Source organism: Haplochromis burtoni, unplaced genomic scaffold, assembly GCF_018398535.1.
Source record: "Haplochromis burtoni strain Fernald_Lab_line unplaced genomic scaffold, NCSU_Asbu1 Contig_185, whole genome shotgun sequence".
Taxonomy (NCBI): Eukaryota; Metazoa; Chordata; class Actinopteri; order Cichliformes; family Cichlidae; genus Haplochromis; species Haplochromis burtoni.
The window spans coordinates 642,352-658,903 of record NW_024582546.1 but is presented as its reverse complement, the minus strand read 5'-3'; the positions used below and the strand labels follow the sequence as shown (position 1 = coordinate 658,903).

Sequence of the window (16,552 nt, the reverse complement as noted above, 5' to 3'; positions counted from 1 at the left end):
CTGGTTCTGCCGGAGGTTTCTTCCTGTTAAAAGGGAGTTTTTCCTTCCCACTGTTGCCAAAGTGCTGCTCATAGGGGGTCATATGATTGTTGGCTTTTTCTCTGCATGTGTTATTGTAGGGTCGACCTGACAGTATAAAGCACCTTGAGGCGACTGTTGTTGTGAGTTGCCGCTGTATAAATAAAAGTGAATTGATCTGAATAGATGTGCATGTTGTGTTGTTTAAAAAAGTGTGAAAAATACTAAAAATGAAGCTACAGTCTATCAGTAGAGTCTAAAACTGGCTGTTGGTTTCTAACAGTTGTTTTGCCCCAGTCAGTAATTCATTCAGCATTCAGTTTCCATGCATTCGCTCTGTTTCAGAACTTGTCACGTCCACTTTCCAACACACTTTTTCCCCTTAGTCCTGTCTCCTGAAATGTTCCAACCCTTCCTGATTGTACTCAGCTAATGATCCTGCACTGCCTGCTCCTAACCATGTGCCAGGTTTCTTTGTTTTTATGCCTGTATTTATCATGTTGCCTCAGCCTGCTCTCAATATGTTTGTTGAACAAAAATATCAAAGATTGTAGCCAAGTCCTAATGCCATGCTCTTATTTCTGTGTTTGCATGGTTTATAGGGAAAAGTGTGGCAATTCAAATCCTGTTAAAGACAAACCTAAACAATACTGAAGGGGCATTTCCATAAAACGGTGTGAGAAGATGAAGAAGGATAAAAAAAGACTGCCTTCCTGGAAGACTTACAGTTCTCTACAACCAGTTACGACCAACAAAGAAGCTGAGGCTTTGTTAGAAGAGGTCCCATGTGAGGCTCAAGTGTTTCTCCTGGCAAGCATTTAATGTGCAGCTGAAAGAAGATCAAGGGTTCTACACTTCTAAATTTGTAACATAATCATCCTGTCCACCCCCCACAGGCACCCACATATGCACACACACATACACACGTTTCGATGTATTTTGTGAAAGTGACAATTCAGAAATTTACCAGTGTTCCAGCGTTTTTGTCTTTATTTAAAACTATCATTTGATATGACAACAACAGTGTGTGAGTGTGTATCCATACCTTTGCTTATGTCCTGGTACTCCAACCACAGCTGCCTCTGTACCTGTTTGTTGGGGTACCAGATGGTACAGGACTCCTGGAAGCCATACACTGCCTCCTGCACGTAGTGGTTCCCAAACTCCCTGAGGATGGAGACAAAGTCGCTCCGCTGTGTGGCTCCATCCAGAGAATGAATTGCGGAGCTGAAGGCTGGAAAAAATACGTAGATGTTACAAAAGAACAAAGAAACAGGGATGTCATATTTGCTACGCTACAGCACATCTTCTGCTCAATCCTTAATAGTCATCTTGATAAGCTTCCTTAATGAAAATCCTGCATATTCTCAGAGGACATAACATATATACTGGGTAGTTTTTTCAGTTTATTATAATGTAAGTATTTGTATTCGACCTTGAGTTTGTTTTAATTTTGGTCTTTTGCTACTTTGTCAGGCACTGGGATAATCATTAGTTGCTAAACATTAGCATTTTTATACAAAATACTAAAATACTTAAAGGTCAGTGTCGGGATGGTGCAGACATTAGCACAGGCAACGTAATGTATCAGCAAGCCAGTCACTAAAACCATTAAAAGTAAGTATAAACAGAGGTGATATAATTTACAATATTGTGCAAAAGTCTTGAGCAATTTATTGAAACTTCTAAAAACGTACTTACAGTATAAAAACAGAATATACGGTAAAAATAAAGGATATACAATTCTAGCAAGCTTGGAAGTCAGGACTTGGTGTGACCGCCTTTGTTCTTCAACAGAGCCTGAACTCTCCTAGGCAAACTCAGTGTGGAGCACCAGTGTGTTACGCATAAAGGCAGGCTGCAAGTGGAAAGTTGGAAAGTGGTAACAGGAAAAAGCAAGAATCAGGGAATTTGGAATTCTGACAGTCAATGCGAGTTTAAAAAATGTCCATATACATTGTTACCATGATAACCCTTATTATGTGATAAGTTAAGTTTAAAATATTCAAATTGTGGTTATAACAAGATCATGGCTATGTGATTACTGGCAGCTACAGTTTTTTCTAAGTTTCTATTTTTTGCCCTTTTTAATCCACGTTTGTCTCACTTATTTAACATCACAAACTATTTAAAATTACAGTGGGTGAAGCAGGAGTGTCTGTCAGGTGTCTGGCACCAAATGTCTTAAAAGGGTTTAGTGAACTTCTGAGCCAGCTGCTTACTATTCATGAACCCTTTTAACCAAACAGTGCTGATTATCCACAGTGTCCTCACACGGACATGAGAGCCCTGCCTCACTTCCAACTGGTCACATATGGATGCTCGGTCTGGAGCAACTGACGCACGTTTGAATGCACTAGGTACCCTTCACAGTCATTTATCAACATGCAGAGTGGGCTTATTGGAAACCAAACCATGACATTTCCTAAACCTAACCTAGTGATTTTGGTGCCTGAAACTAACCAAACAGTGTGTAACAACACATCTCCCACACAAAGCCTGCAGTGTCCTGATAACCAGTCAGTATTAACACTGCAGCATGGGAGACAAAACTGTACACTTATTTAAGCTGTGAGCACGAACGCATTCAAACAGAATACAGAATAAATGTTTCAAATTTGTCACTTTGAACTGCAACTTTGTCTTTATTTTTATATTTGCAGTGTTTTCTTGGGTGTGAATCCTTGTATTGGTAACTATGGAAGTAAAGGTAGATGTTAAAACATAAGTACAGAGTCGCTGTGAAACAGAAACAGCAGCTACACACAAGTATTTGTCTAACCTTTGGTAATATTGGTAATTATTCAAGCTATTCATAGTATAGATTTGTTATAGCAGCAAGGTGCCTGATTGCATTGACATTTTTTTTGACATGTGTTATCCATATTTCAGATTAAATAGTCTGTTTTAACAATAGAAATAATCAAGACTTAGATATATTCACCATGCAGAATTTTAGAAAGTAGTATGTTTCTGAACAAACTATGTTTTGTCAGTTCCTCTGTGATCCACTGCTCAAAACAACAGTCAAGAATGAATGTGATCAAATTTAAAATTCCTTTTTTATCACAAAGAAACTGGCACATATCACGAGGTCTTTGGACCCTGGAGCAGCTCACAACTTTTACGGGTTAATTCAAAAACTGCTACTAAAAAAAAGTGAAAATCAAAAGCTATGACTAACTCAATTCAATTCAGTTTTATTTACACAGCACCAAATCACAACAAAAGTCGCCTCAGGGCGCTTTATATTGTAATACATACAGAGAAAACCCAACAATCATATGACCCCCTATGAACAAGCACTTTGGCGACAGTGGGAAGGAAAAACTCCCTTTTAACAGGAAGAAACCTCCAGCAGATCCAAGCTCAGGGAGGGGCGGGGCCATCTGCTGTGGAAGAGAGCCTCCTACTTCTAATATAGTTTATGTGTTTTGTGTTTTGACAATAAGTCATTAAGCAACCAACCGGTCTTGTTTTTATTTAAATGCTGGGTAAGACTGATTACTTGTGTTACCTTTAACCTAATTTTAAATAGAAAATGTATCATTCTTTGATGTTCTACAGGAAGTTATCACAAATCAGGCTGTGTTTCTCTTTTTTAAAAGTGCCATCATCCACAATAAAAAACCCTCTGAGTTAATGGTGCTTTTCCTTTCCCTTAGAGTAACTGAAACTCTCTTGGAGGCTTTTGGTACTCGATCTTAAACTGGAATGACAGGTTCTTACCCAAAGAGTCAAAGAACTACTAAAGAACTGCCGACTATAAATACAATCTAAATTCTAAATGAGCTGTTACAATGACTCTGTAGTTTTTGGTGAAGAGTTAAATGCTAATGCTCTTATTTTAGTGATTTCACACTGGGTTAATGGTGACTGGTAAAAAGGAAAGCATGAAATGACCATGTGTTTACTGAAATTCCCACTCATTAAAAACTGGAAAACAAATCTGCAAAAGCAGTTTTATCATTATGATTTCCAGGAGAAGCCGTATCAATATGTCAGCAATCATGCTCACTCACTCTTACTTCTTCTCTAAAATTAAATTAGGAGCCCACTGAAGTGCGAGCCAGAGAACGCAGTGAGGATGAGCGATGAGGGCTTTGCTATCAGATGTAAAAATCAGTACCCTCACCCCTCCGGTGGCTGTTGAAATATGATGAGCTAAAGAGGGAAATGGGAGTAAAAAAAGATGGAGGCTGTTGAGTCGCTTCTGAGTGAAGAGAAAATAGAAAGTGTATCCTCAGCAGAAGTGGCAGCCACTTTCAAACCACAGCAGCACCATTGGAAATGCATTAGAGGTGCCGTGGCTGTATTTACAGTGGGGTGCCTTCACTTATCAGAGGGGAAACTATTTATGATAGATCTATGAATAATGCATGCACTTAAAGCATGACAAAAATCCAAATTATCAAATGATCCTCCTGTTGGCCAGGCAGAAAGATTGAAGTCAATATTTAAATATTTACTTTACCCTTAAACGCACTGCCAACAAAACAACTACAGCGATACAGGGTGGTAAAGATAAAAGAGAGACACCGATTATATGTGTTTATTTTTAGTTATTTTTTTATTTATACAGCTAGTGTTGAAAAACCCATCAGGGTTTCAGTATAATCCCTGACGTGACAGTGAATAGGAGCAGCCTTCAGTGAAAGTATTGCTTGACTAAGTACCTATCCACAGTTATCTTACTCTATGAAGTTTGCATGGCAGGCACTGTCAGGATGACTCGATCTTAGCGAAGCGATTTGATATATGACAGACTATTAGAGAGACAGAGAAAAAGACAGGCACAATTCTAATTGCATGCATATGTCTGTATACTGACCTCCTTTCTGGGTACCCATCAAATCAGCCAGCTACAGTAGATCTTAATTAGTATTTAATAATAATAACTAATAATAGTCATATTTGAACGTGACATCCAGTTTTTAATTGAAGCTTTAACATCAAACCACAACTGCCTCAAGAAACATCTGAGCTTTAAAATATGATCATGTGAGGAAATGAGTGAGAAACAAATGCAGCGTTGGGTGTAATTTATTAAAAAGTAACACATTTCTGAGGTTGTAGCCATTACTGTTACAAAATAAGTTATGACAACACAGTATTCTTTTTCAAAACTACACTAATTTGTATAAGCTACAATTAAGTTAAGTGCTTGCTGAAGCTATATCGGTTATATAAGGTACATTAATTGAAACTTTTTCCTTTGTTACAAACTTGTATGTATTTATACCTCAAACTACAGCTGGGCAATAAAACGATACAAATAATTATTATGCAAAAACGTTTCCTGATAGCAATATGAAACATGGCTAATATAAGGCTGACAGAGCTGATGCTATCCATGTTTGGATCAAGACCGTGAAACCCCGACGAGTGCCACACCGAACCAGGCATGTGGTTGGAACAGAGTTAGAGCCATATCAGTTTCAATCTTTTTTTTGTCCCTACAATTAAAAAAAGTATGTTTCTATCGAAAAACTAGACTTTTCATTTTTTATATTAGGAGCTCATGTTTTTTCTTTGAAACTGTAGCTTTCCAGTTCACTTGTTTTCTTATGTAACACTTGAGGCTTTTGCCTGTTGTGAATTAAGATTTTGGCGTATGACACATTACCGTGTTGTTTATTATTATTATTGTTATTGTTATTATTATTATTATATTTTAATATTCTTTATTTAAAACACAGCCGCACACTGTTAAAGTACATGTACAACTTGACAAGCAATTTTGGTTTAAGCAATATTTGGACCAAAATTAACCTGACATGTTCACATTTAGGAGTGAAAAAACCTTTAAGCTTGACAGAAAAAGTCTTTTGATTTCTATCGTGACATATATCATTCTCGACTGATATGACAATAACGTTATCGTGATAAGAATTGTTTCTATATCGCCCTCAATGTGACGCCAGGTGCAAACTTTATTTATACAGCTAGATTTTGTGGGAAGTAGCTTTAATGTCACAGATGACAACAGACCTTAAAAGCTATTGTCAATGAGCTTGGGTTTGCTTTTGCACAGCTGACGGTGTGTCTCATCAGACTTTAATCTTCACTTATCACACTGTGACATTCCAACCTCTCTCCTCCTACAATGAATAAAACTGTTTAACGTGTCTATTCCTTCGGGCTCTGCCGGTTATGTGATTTCATTTTCTCGGGCTATGAGGCATTAACCTCACCTTAAACTTTAGCACCCCATTATCAAGCCTGACTCTGCGTGCTCGTACAAAGGCCACCGTTTTATGTGAACTGTTACCAACCTTTGCTGTTACTGCTAGAAAAACATGTTTACGCCGTTTTATTCGGATTTAGTTTGGACCGGTGCATTCGGCCTCTAGATATTACTCGATATTCAATTAGCTGCAAGTTTTTTCAGCTGATCAAGAACTTGAGGTTGTAATTACATTTATATTTTCTGGTTGTGCTTTCTGAGTCGCTTGTTAGTTTGCACCCTTTTAAAATTAACACTTTGTATCTAATTAGGTACTTGATTAAAAGGAACTCGCCCCTCATTCATTTATTTTCTTCAAGCAGTGCGGCGGAACAGCTCCGTCACGATCAGCCAATAACTGACTGTTTTTAACTTTGCAACATGGGTTTCATGTTATATAAAGGACGCAACTGAAACCATATGATGCTACTTTGGTCTAAAAAATTCAACAATGACATGAGACATTTAGACCTCATTGTGCTCAGTGTGCTTTTCTTGATGGATACTGGGACTGTGTTGTTGTGTTGAACTTTTTGTGTTTGTTACAGGAGATACACATATATAAAAATTAGGGGTGCAACGATACTCGTATCAATATTGAACCGTTCGATTCAGTGCTTTCGGTTCGGTACGCATATGTATCGAACAATACAAAATTTTTTATTTATTTTATCAACTTTTCTTCTGACGATGCTGTCTGTGTTGAGCGCTTAGTGGATCTGGGCTCGCCTACTCCGCCTAGGCTGCACTGTCGAGCGCAGATCCACTGAGCGCAGCGCAAGCTAGCAAGACAGAAGCTAAGCTCGTTGCAACATGGCAAATTGAACCTCCCCCACCCTCATTCAGATCTGGCGTTTGGAACTATTTTGGTCTTCATGTGAAATATGACCCTGATGGTAAGCGCAAAGTAAGTGGACAAAAGTAAAACAGTATGTTGGATGTGCCACGCAATGCTCAATTTGTGGGAACTAGTGTGTTAGCGCAGTTAGCTCATTAACGTGTTAATGCCGTCCAGCCCCACGCACGGGGCGATCCGCGGTAGCTCGTTAACGAAGATTTGCCGTGTTGTGGCGTTAACGTCATTTTAACAAGATTAACGCTGACAGCACTAGTGGGAACACAACGAATATGACTGCACATTTATGCCGACATCATCCTCGTGCAAAGACAAGTGGAAGCAGACAACAAGCAGCATGCTACAAACTTTACCCGAGTCATTTAGACAGCCGTTAGCACAGGATTCTCCTTATGGGGACCTGATATGTTTAATATGCTGCTGAGAATATAGCCCAGAAGAAGCGGATAGTATAGCTTTTATTTTGGAAAGAGCCATTTCTCTGTAATAAACTCTCTTTTCCAAAGATGAGTGATTTCTCGATCTGATACTGTTAGGATGCCTGGGTCGTTGACCTAGGGTTTTGAGTTTATTGTATTATTTATCATTTCTATTCTTTGGTTTCTTCGTTAGAGTCATGTCTTATGGTTTGTCTCTGTGTAATCCTTAGTTGCTGTCTCCCCTGTCTGCTATATCCCCGTGTCCAGTCAGTGTCTGTGTCTGCCCTGGTCCCACGTCCCTGTTCCCTGTGTTGCAGTGCCTGCGTGTGTGTCACGACCTGCGGGATCGGCAAGGCGCTGATCAGCATCTCTCCACTCCTAGCCCCCCTTCTCTTCTCTTTTTCCTCTCTCTCTCTCTCTCCCTCTCCCCTGTTTTGCCGGGGCGGAACTCATGGCGGGTTCACGCCCTCGGTCCACGCCTTCCTGGATCATGCACACCTGGGCCTCATCAGACCAGCTGGTATATTAGAAGGAGGAGATCAGCTGTTCAACGCTGGATTGTTGTGAAGACTCTAGTCAGTACACGTCGAGCCCTAGTTTCCCACACTTCCGTCTCAGAAAGTTAACGTGTGTCTCTCTGTTCTAGATTCCCCGGACCCGTCCCTGTGTTTCCCCGTGTGGAGCGTGTAAGGGGTGACTGGTCACTAGCGGAGAGAGGTTGGCGTGAGCGCGTGTGTGATTCCCTTGTTTTCCCTGGAGCCCTGGAACCCTGCCTCTCACATCTTGTATATAGCACTGTCCTCGCACTGTCTGTAAATACACTTGGTGAAGATTTTGTGAATAAACTGTCTCTGTTAAAACACAACTCCGGAGTCCTGCGAGTGGATCCTCAGAGCAACCCGTGACAGTGTGAGTCTGTGTCTTTAGTTCAGTCTGTGTTATGTTTCCTGTTTTACTTTGAAAGTCCATGTCTGATGTTAATGTGTCTGGTTTTGCTTCCCCTTGTCTCATTAGGCCTGATTTGCCTCAGCTGTGTTTCCCTCCTGTTAACCATTCCCTGATTGCTCCCTCTGTGTATTTAAGCCCTGTGTTTCTCTTTGTCTGTGTTGTGATCTACCCTCGTTTATGCTGTGTGTTCTGTCTGCCTGCGCATGTAAGTTTATTTGGATTTTTGTTACGTTTTGCCATCTAGCAATAAAAGCTGAGTTTTGAAATACACTTTTGCGTGCCGTGAGTCTGCACTTTGGGTCCTATTCCTGCCTGCACACAGCGACACCTGACAGAGATTTTTTTTATTTTTTATTATTATTTTGTTGTTTCAGCAACATTAAATTTAAAAACTGTACTTTTGAGTAAAAATATATATTTATAATTTTAATAAATGACAAATTAAAAAGGCATGAACATTTTTTTTGTATCGAAAAAATATCGAACCGTGACACCAAAGTATCGAACCGAACCGTGAATTTTGTGTATCGTTGCACCCCTAGTAAAAATATATAAAAGTTTAAAAAAATGTTAAACAAAAAAGTGTCTTTTTAATATTGTTAATGATTGCCTTAAAGCACAAAAGCAGTGTTTACATAAATGGCTTAATTTGCATTTGGAATTCAAGACCCAGGTTGTGCAACATGAAGTTCAGCTTTAAATGCATCTAAAAATGACAGTAAAAAAGATGGCAGTCTGCCAGCTAATCACATTTCTGGTTAAAAATTAAGTAACTGATAGATTACGATCCTGCTCCTCTCAGTGGAGACCGAAGCAAGGTTACTAACAATATAAATAAAGAATCAGTAATATAAGCTCGGTGTGATTTACCTTGAGAGAGGACCCATTGATTGAGTTTGACGTGATAGAGCACAGAGCGAAGATTCCAGTGCTGAACGAGCGGATAACCAGACACCTCGCTGTAGTTCACCATACCTGCAATTATACACACATAAAAAAACACACTTCCTGTAAAACAAAATAAATAAAGCAAAGAAAACTATAATATTTTTGTGTTATTTACTCCCACAAAGCAGAGGAGATTGCAGTCTTCAGTGCAACATCAAAGGGTGGCCCTATATTTCATTCTTGTTTACTTTACCTGAGAAATCCGGAAGGAAATGCAATAAATATGAATAATATCTTAGATGACGGGAGAACAGGCTCCAGTTTAAGATCAAGAGAAACAACCTGCATCTGCAGCTACCTGCTACTTAGAAAAAAAAGGAAATGGCAACATTAGCATTTATTCAGAAATATGGTAATATACTGAACTCCTTTAAGTATAAAACGCATTAATTCTAAAGTAAGACTATGTTAGTATCAGTCACACAGCAAACTTTTACATCTTGGGGCCAAATATCAAACAAATATTGTGAGTTTCTGAAGCTCTTTATAATGTAAGTTCATGCAGGGTCACACAGTGTTCACATTATATGAGAATTTTTATTTCTTGAAACCTGCCTGCTGTTTATCATAAAACAATCATAGCAGATTGAATATTTACTCATAAGACTAAATAGCTTCATCGCAAATTCCTTTTTTATCTCAACTGTTGATTCACTTTGAATTTGCACTAAACACTAAAAGTCTGTAATAACTCCTAATTAGCCTCGTACAAAAAGGGCAATTACCCATAATTCAGTGTATTCTCTTTTATGACCCGTGTCCTCTGTATGACAATGATAGGCTGTGGTTTATGCCTAACTAGGAGTGATTCAAATAACTTCTCTTATGCTCAGACACAACAATAATTTCTGTTCAAGTCAACCCCCCGAAAATTAATGAGATTACAACTTATCTTTCATTTTAGTTGATTTATTAATAAAATCTATTAAGACAAAAGTATTACCATTTGAAAAAGAGATAAGGTCTCATGGCATAACAGAGAAAATAGTATACTCAGTGTGATTTTTAAAAGGGTGGATGAAGTTTCCTAATTAGTTAACTATTTATGTTGCTACATGTTTTTCACTAACCATACAAGTTTCCAGTGTTTTTTCAACTTTAAGGCTTATTAGTTTATTTGCAAATCAGATCAACTTGTCCTTCGCATTAAAATCATGTAAAAAAGCAAAAGAAAACCTAAACAAAAGGTAAAAAAACCTGAAGTGTCGTGTTATTTCTGGTCACTTCAGTCTGCAGAGTTTTTAAAGTCATTTTGTACAGCAACAGAATATTGCTTCTAAGAATTAATATGCCAGACATTCAAAGTTTTCTTCTGTGCTAACAAATAAACACAGGATTGATTGAGTTTGGTAATGTGTTAATTTCTTTATATGCTGCTAGGAAAACAGGAAATAGTTGTAGCAATTTAATGAAAGCTGCAAATATACATGCAAATACAGTTTTGTACAATTCTAACCAGCTTGCAAGACAATATTTGGTATGGCCACCTTTGTTCTTCAGCATAGTATAAACTCTCGTAAATATGTGTTCCTCTTCTTCTTCAGGCTTCTTGAAGGCTGTTCAAAACGCTTCTTTGGATGTTGGCTGCTTTTTGTTCCGTCCTCTGTCCAGATGAGGATGGATGGCTCTGGGGGGGCCAGTCCATCATTGACGGTGTTCCATTGTGCATTTAGCTCTACCCAGTTATGACCTTGCTTTGGGATCATTGTCATGTTCAAAAGAATGGAGCTGCTGCCAACCAGATGCTTAATAAAAGGTTCTGCACAGTGGATCAAAATCTGACCTTTTCTGTGTATATAACCACGACGAGCCACGACGAGCCACAACAGAGCGGAGACAGCATTTTACAGATGGCTGTAGACACTGTCGTACCTCCTGACCTCCTTCATATAAACCGATAGTGATTTCAAAAATGTCTAATTCTGATATATCTCTGCATAAGACCTTTTCAGTCCAGTTCTCGTGTAATTTGGTATACCGCAGCATTTCCTTCTTGTTTCCCTTGCTTGAATGACTGGCTTCTTGACAGCCACCCTTTCACTGAAACCATTTCTAATAAGACTATGGCAAACTGTAGATCGATCAGTGAATGGTCATATGGTTCTCTCCAGTCAGGTCTTTGCTCGATTTTTTTTTCCCACTAATGTTTTATTTTTTATGTTTAAGGACATGACTTTCAGATACTTTACATTTGCTGTAGATAAGTTTAGGTCGGCCACGTCTTCTCTTGTCCTTCACTTTTCCAGTTCCCTAAAAATGTCACACTGCACATCATGCTTGTATATCCCAGTCGTCAGTTTCTCCTTGAGAATCAACTTGCTGATGCGGAAATGCTATTTTATGCCTGTCAAACTGTGTTATTATTTCATATACACAAATAAGGACTCCAGCTTGTTGGCTAATAAATGAATCCGAATAAATCAATACCCAATTTGAAGGTTTTTCATTTATGCAGATCTGTGTGCATTTTGTCAGATACCTCAGAGTGCTCGAGCACCTCGGTGTAGCTATGTGTCGGAGTGCCATCAGTTGATATTTTTCATGCTGCTATTTTTTTCACACAGCATTCATTTACAGGTCAGTATATTACATATACTGATAGTCTCATTTAGCTTTCCCTGCTGACATCAATGACGCCCACACCGTCTGCCCGAAAAAGTCACCCATGTGCAAACGTTTGTTTTTCTTTTGTTTTATTTGTATTTTTCATTTTGATCCACCGCACAGTTTATCAAATGCTGTGCATGCTCTTCGCTCCCTGACTGCCGATCTGCTGGCTTATCCAGGGCAAGAAATAGTTGGTGGCAGATAAAGCACAGCACATAGACATGGAAATGAGCCTGCAATGGCACACATGACAACGTAGAAGCATTTATCGAGTACCACAGTGGGAAAGACCTAGATGCAAGAGAACCAAAATTAAAGAATGAATCGAGCTTTTTTTTTTTTACTGATCAATTATAAATTACATACAGTTTGTGATGGAGCACACATAATCTAAGGGAACGAGATGTTAAGTGAATATATAATCTTTGTCTCTTCTCTGTTGGGGATCGTGAAAATGAAATAGTTTGATTACGCAAAAATTCTTTAGCCCTCGTTGTGAATAAAGCGTCTGCCTGTCCAGGACACCCTTAGTTAAAGATAAGAGTGCCAGATCAGGCCTTTAACATCACTAATATCAGACCATAAACAGATCTGCTGAATATAAATCACCCAGAATCCCATGGCAACTGACAGCCATGTCATGTTGCATCAGTGGGATTACGGCAATACATCACTGTGACTGCTCCCACGGTGTTTGCAAGCACATTCAGAAGGTATCTGAATAGTGCTGTGGACTGAGACGCATATCCTGCAACTGCAGACACCGTAGAGGCAAAGACATGGAGGGAAAGAGAAGAACTGTGTGTCGGTGTGTGTGCATATGAGGTTGCCTGTGTGCTTTGGAGAGAAAAAGTGCACCTATTTTATGAAAAGGTGAGAGGGTAACAATAAATGATGACTAGGGAAAAAGGATGTCTGCATTCGCCAGTGAAGGGTGGAGGTGCATGTGCACGGCAAAGAAATGAAGACATATCAGTAACCAGCGTGAAGAATTTGTGATGCATATTGTGGAACTGAAATTGGCTGGGACACATCTATCACCTTTCTGAGGACGAACCTTTTTGTCCCTTGTATGGAAGGCTAGCTAGAGATCATCATACTTCATTTCACCATTTAAAGTGTAACAGCAGGTTTAGAAATTGGGGGGGAAAGTACTGAAGGTGCAGATGTGTTAACTTTACAGAAATTGTGACAAAGATTTGAACAGAAAAAGCTTCTTAGAGGTGCCTAGAACAGCAGATGCAAGGGTTTTTCTGATCTGACATCCACAAAGACACCATCAAGACAAGTTGATCTGCACCTCTGACAGTTCAGCCCCTCAAAATCTTTTAAAATGACACATACAAAAGCTTTGCTTTATTTAGAAGTGAATTTGGTTTTGTTTTTCCTTTCAAAATATCAGGATAACTTATGGTGCACACTTTTTGTCCCTGACTTTCAAAAGCCAAAATACGATCAAATACATTAAAGGTTAGTAGTTAGGGTTAGGCCAACAAGTAGTTGTTGTGACACAAACTAGTTAAGGATCAGATAAACATTCATTTTTATGATAATAGAGTTTATATTTTTGTCTGATCCCAGATTATTTTTGATTCTGTGTCAGATTAAATGTTAGCGAGGTATGAATTCCTGCACTGATAAGTCCGAGGCACGTGATAAAGTACGCTCTGAATCACAGCTTTCTTTCTCAGTTATGCATGCTGTGTGGAAATAACCTAAAAGAAGGAAAAAATACAGATATGTTGAATAAGGACACGTTAGTCTTTCTGTTGAAATGTTATCAACTCCACTACACATTATAAAACAATTAAACTGTCATGCCCAGGGTCAATACTCAATCGTGATTAGGGATGGGTATCGAAAACCGGTTCTTGTTGAGAACCGGTTCCCACTGTTTCACTTCCTTGGAATTGTTTGGCATTTTTGCAAACGATTCCGTTATTGATTCCAGTCGCCCTGAATGACGTCACCACGTTGCGGAGCGTCATTTACCTGACAGGAAACACGGCGCCTAAGTGGCTCAAACGCTAAAAAGTTTGGTTATACTTTACGAGAACGGACGACAACAGGGCAACTTGCAATATTTGCAAAGTAGATATTTCATTTAAGGGAGGAAACACTACGAATATGCAAAAGCTCACAAAACACGCGATGACCTTAAATGAATGTCGTGTTTTTAATTCCGCTCCGGACTCGTGAATCTCAACCCAGCAGCAGCGCTAACGTTTGCACGTCCTCTCCCGTTAATGCGGCAGGTAAATAATCAACTAACAGTGCATATTATGTTAGCGCGATCTGCCTTATTACAAAGACCTGCCATTACTGTGCATTTAGGTGACCATGAGAGAGACAGACAGAGTCTGGCTGGCGACTCGCTGGCAGTTCTCGCTGCAGTCTACCGGTAGCGTCTCCTTTCAGGCCAGGATAGACGAATGTCACCGAGCAGTGACTCAGTTTGTGGTCAAAGGCTTGCACCCGTTTGCCACAGCAGATGATTTTCAGTAAGTGAATGTGTTTAATTGTAGGCAGGGACATTACTGGATATTCTTGTGTAATTGCTACAGAATAATTTATGTTATACTTTGTTATTGCTACAGAAGAATATTTATTTTATTATTTTACATTTACAATGTTTTTTCCTGGGGACCCTGTGACACCCCATTGAAGAGCCGTAGGCTGGATCTCTTAAGATCTCACTGCTGGGTTTGTAAGGCCATGTTACTCCTAAATTTGTTCAAAGAGACGATATAAAACACAGTTCTAAGCTAATCGACCTTAGTGTTCTCCTTTTTAAAAAGAATCGATAAAGAATCGAAAATGGAATCGGAATCAGGAAAATGTTATCAATACCCATCCCTAATTGTGATGTTTTATCTTTTGTGTGATTGAGTTGAACTTAGTATAAAATAACAATTTTAGTTTGGAAAACCATCCACAGCTCCAGGAAATATTCATTTTCAGCCGTGCCGTTCAATATTATAGGTATGGGTAAGGATCAGACTGTAATTAGGGGTCCATTATATACATGTTCAGCAATAGCTTTGAGTCAGAATGGTTTTCATCTTCATCATGTTATATCATAATCATATTATCCTAAAAACTGCCAAAAAAAACCTTATAGATAAATTAGTACCTTCTACTGTCTTGCATGTGTCATAAGAGATGTGCAAATCATTGCATTCAGTTTGCAAAATAAATTAAATATTATTAGAGGGCAATTGTTGTGAGGCTTTTGCTTTGACTGCTGACTTGTACGTTTAAGAAAAGGTCTAAGTGGAAGTGGTTCTGGTGCAAAAGGAAGCTGGACCTGTCTAAAAAATAACAGAGAAACTGAAGAGCGAATGCAACGGTGTTTCTTTTGAGAATAAACATCAACACATAAATTAGATATGAAGTATGACGATTGTTGTGTACAAGGCCAGTAACAGTTCCTCTACAAGGGTGCTGTGAAAATGCAACATTTGGCAGAGGCTTGACACCACGTATGAACTTGATGAATAAGCCTCTAAATGTGATGTTCCTGCATTGTCCTCACCTTCAGCTACATCCATTTATCCCCTCTTATGGGAAATGGCTCCCCGGAACGATAGATATATTCCCCGGCACCACGAGAGCGAGAGCGCTCTACTACATAACCTCCCCATCCCCATCTCCATCCCCCGCCTCCCTTAGTAAAAATGAATAACAAGCCTAAAACATATACTGTAGTGCAGGGTATTCTTCTTCTTGCTGAAAGGCCTTGTCTCCCTTTTAGCCCTGGGGTGCTCTGCTCTCATTGTCTGACAGAATGATTAATTTGACTGAACTTCACTTTGCAAACATCCCAAGTTCACAGTCTCTCTGCACGCAGCCTTTCACAGAAGCAGCTTGGTCAGGGCCGCGCTGTGTACGAAGGCTGATTTCCTGTGTAAAAATACAACGGGGGAAATTTTTCTTATTAAGACCACACTGGGGAAAATAATCTTAAAAAGTAAAAAACAAAAAAAACAAAAACGAAACAACAAAACCTGCCGAAAAACAGCAAACCTCAGCTGAGGTGAAGGTCCAGCTCAGCACAAGTTAGCTGTGCATACATTTACTGCTGTAGTTAACTACACTCTGTAACTTGAGTGCTTTCTCTTCTGAGAGACACATTATATTTTTCAAACCACCACACTACACAGATACTGCTGCCGTGGCAGTTTAAGCTCAAGTAACATTTTGACACTTGAAGCATACAATAAATCATAAATGTGCTGCATTGTTTCGCTTACAACGAAAAACAAAAAACGCTGAAAACTTTATATCCTCGGACATCTTCAAGTTTCCAAAACTGCATCCATACATTTCAGCACTAATCAGCACTCTGAGCTTTATGCAGTTGGGAGACAGGTGCCCGAGAGGGCAGCACAGATTTCTTGGATAGTAAAAATTAGAGATGGCACGATACCACTTCTTTATGTCCAATACCGATATCATAAATTTGGATATCTGCCGATACCGATATCAATCCGATGTAGTGTGTTTTAATCAATAAAACTGTTTTTTTTA

The 16,552-nt window shown here is 39.1% G+C and overlaps 1 protein-coding gene across 8 annotated transcripts in view; it reads right to left on the bottom strand.

Moving 5' to 3' along the window:
* astn1 (astrotactin 1) overlaps window positions 1–16,552 on the bottom strand; it is a 487,501-nt gene that overhangs the window by 180,883 nt on the left and 290,066 nt on the right. For all 8 annotated transcript variants that reach the window (XM_005936984.3, XM_005936986.3, XM_042225858.1 and 5 more), the window contains 2 exons: window positions 9,338–9,442; window positions 1,064–1,252 (listed from right to left, as the gene is read on the bottom strand). In XM_005936984.3, the coding sequence (XP_005937046.1) occupies window positions 1,064–1,252; window positions 9,338–9,442 (294 nt within the window). The remainder of the gene's footprint in view (window positions 1–1,063; window positions 1,253–9,337; window positions 9,443–16,552) is intronic.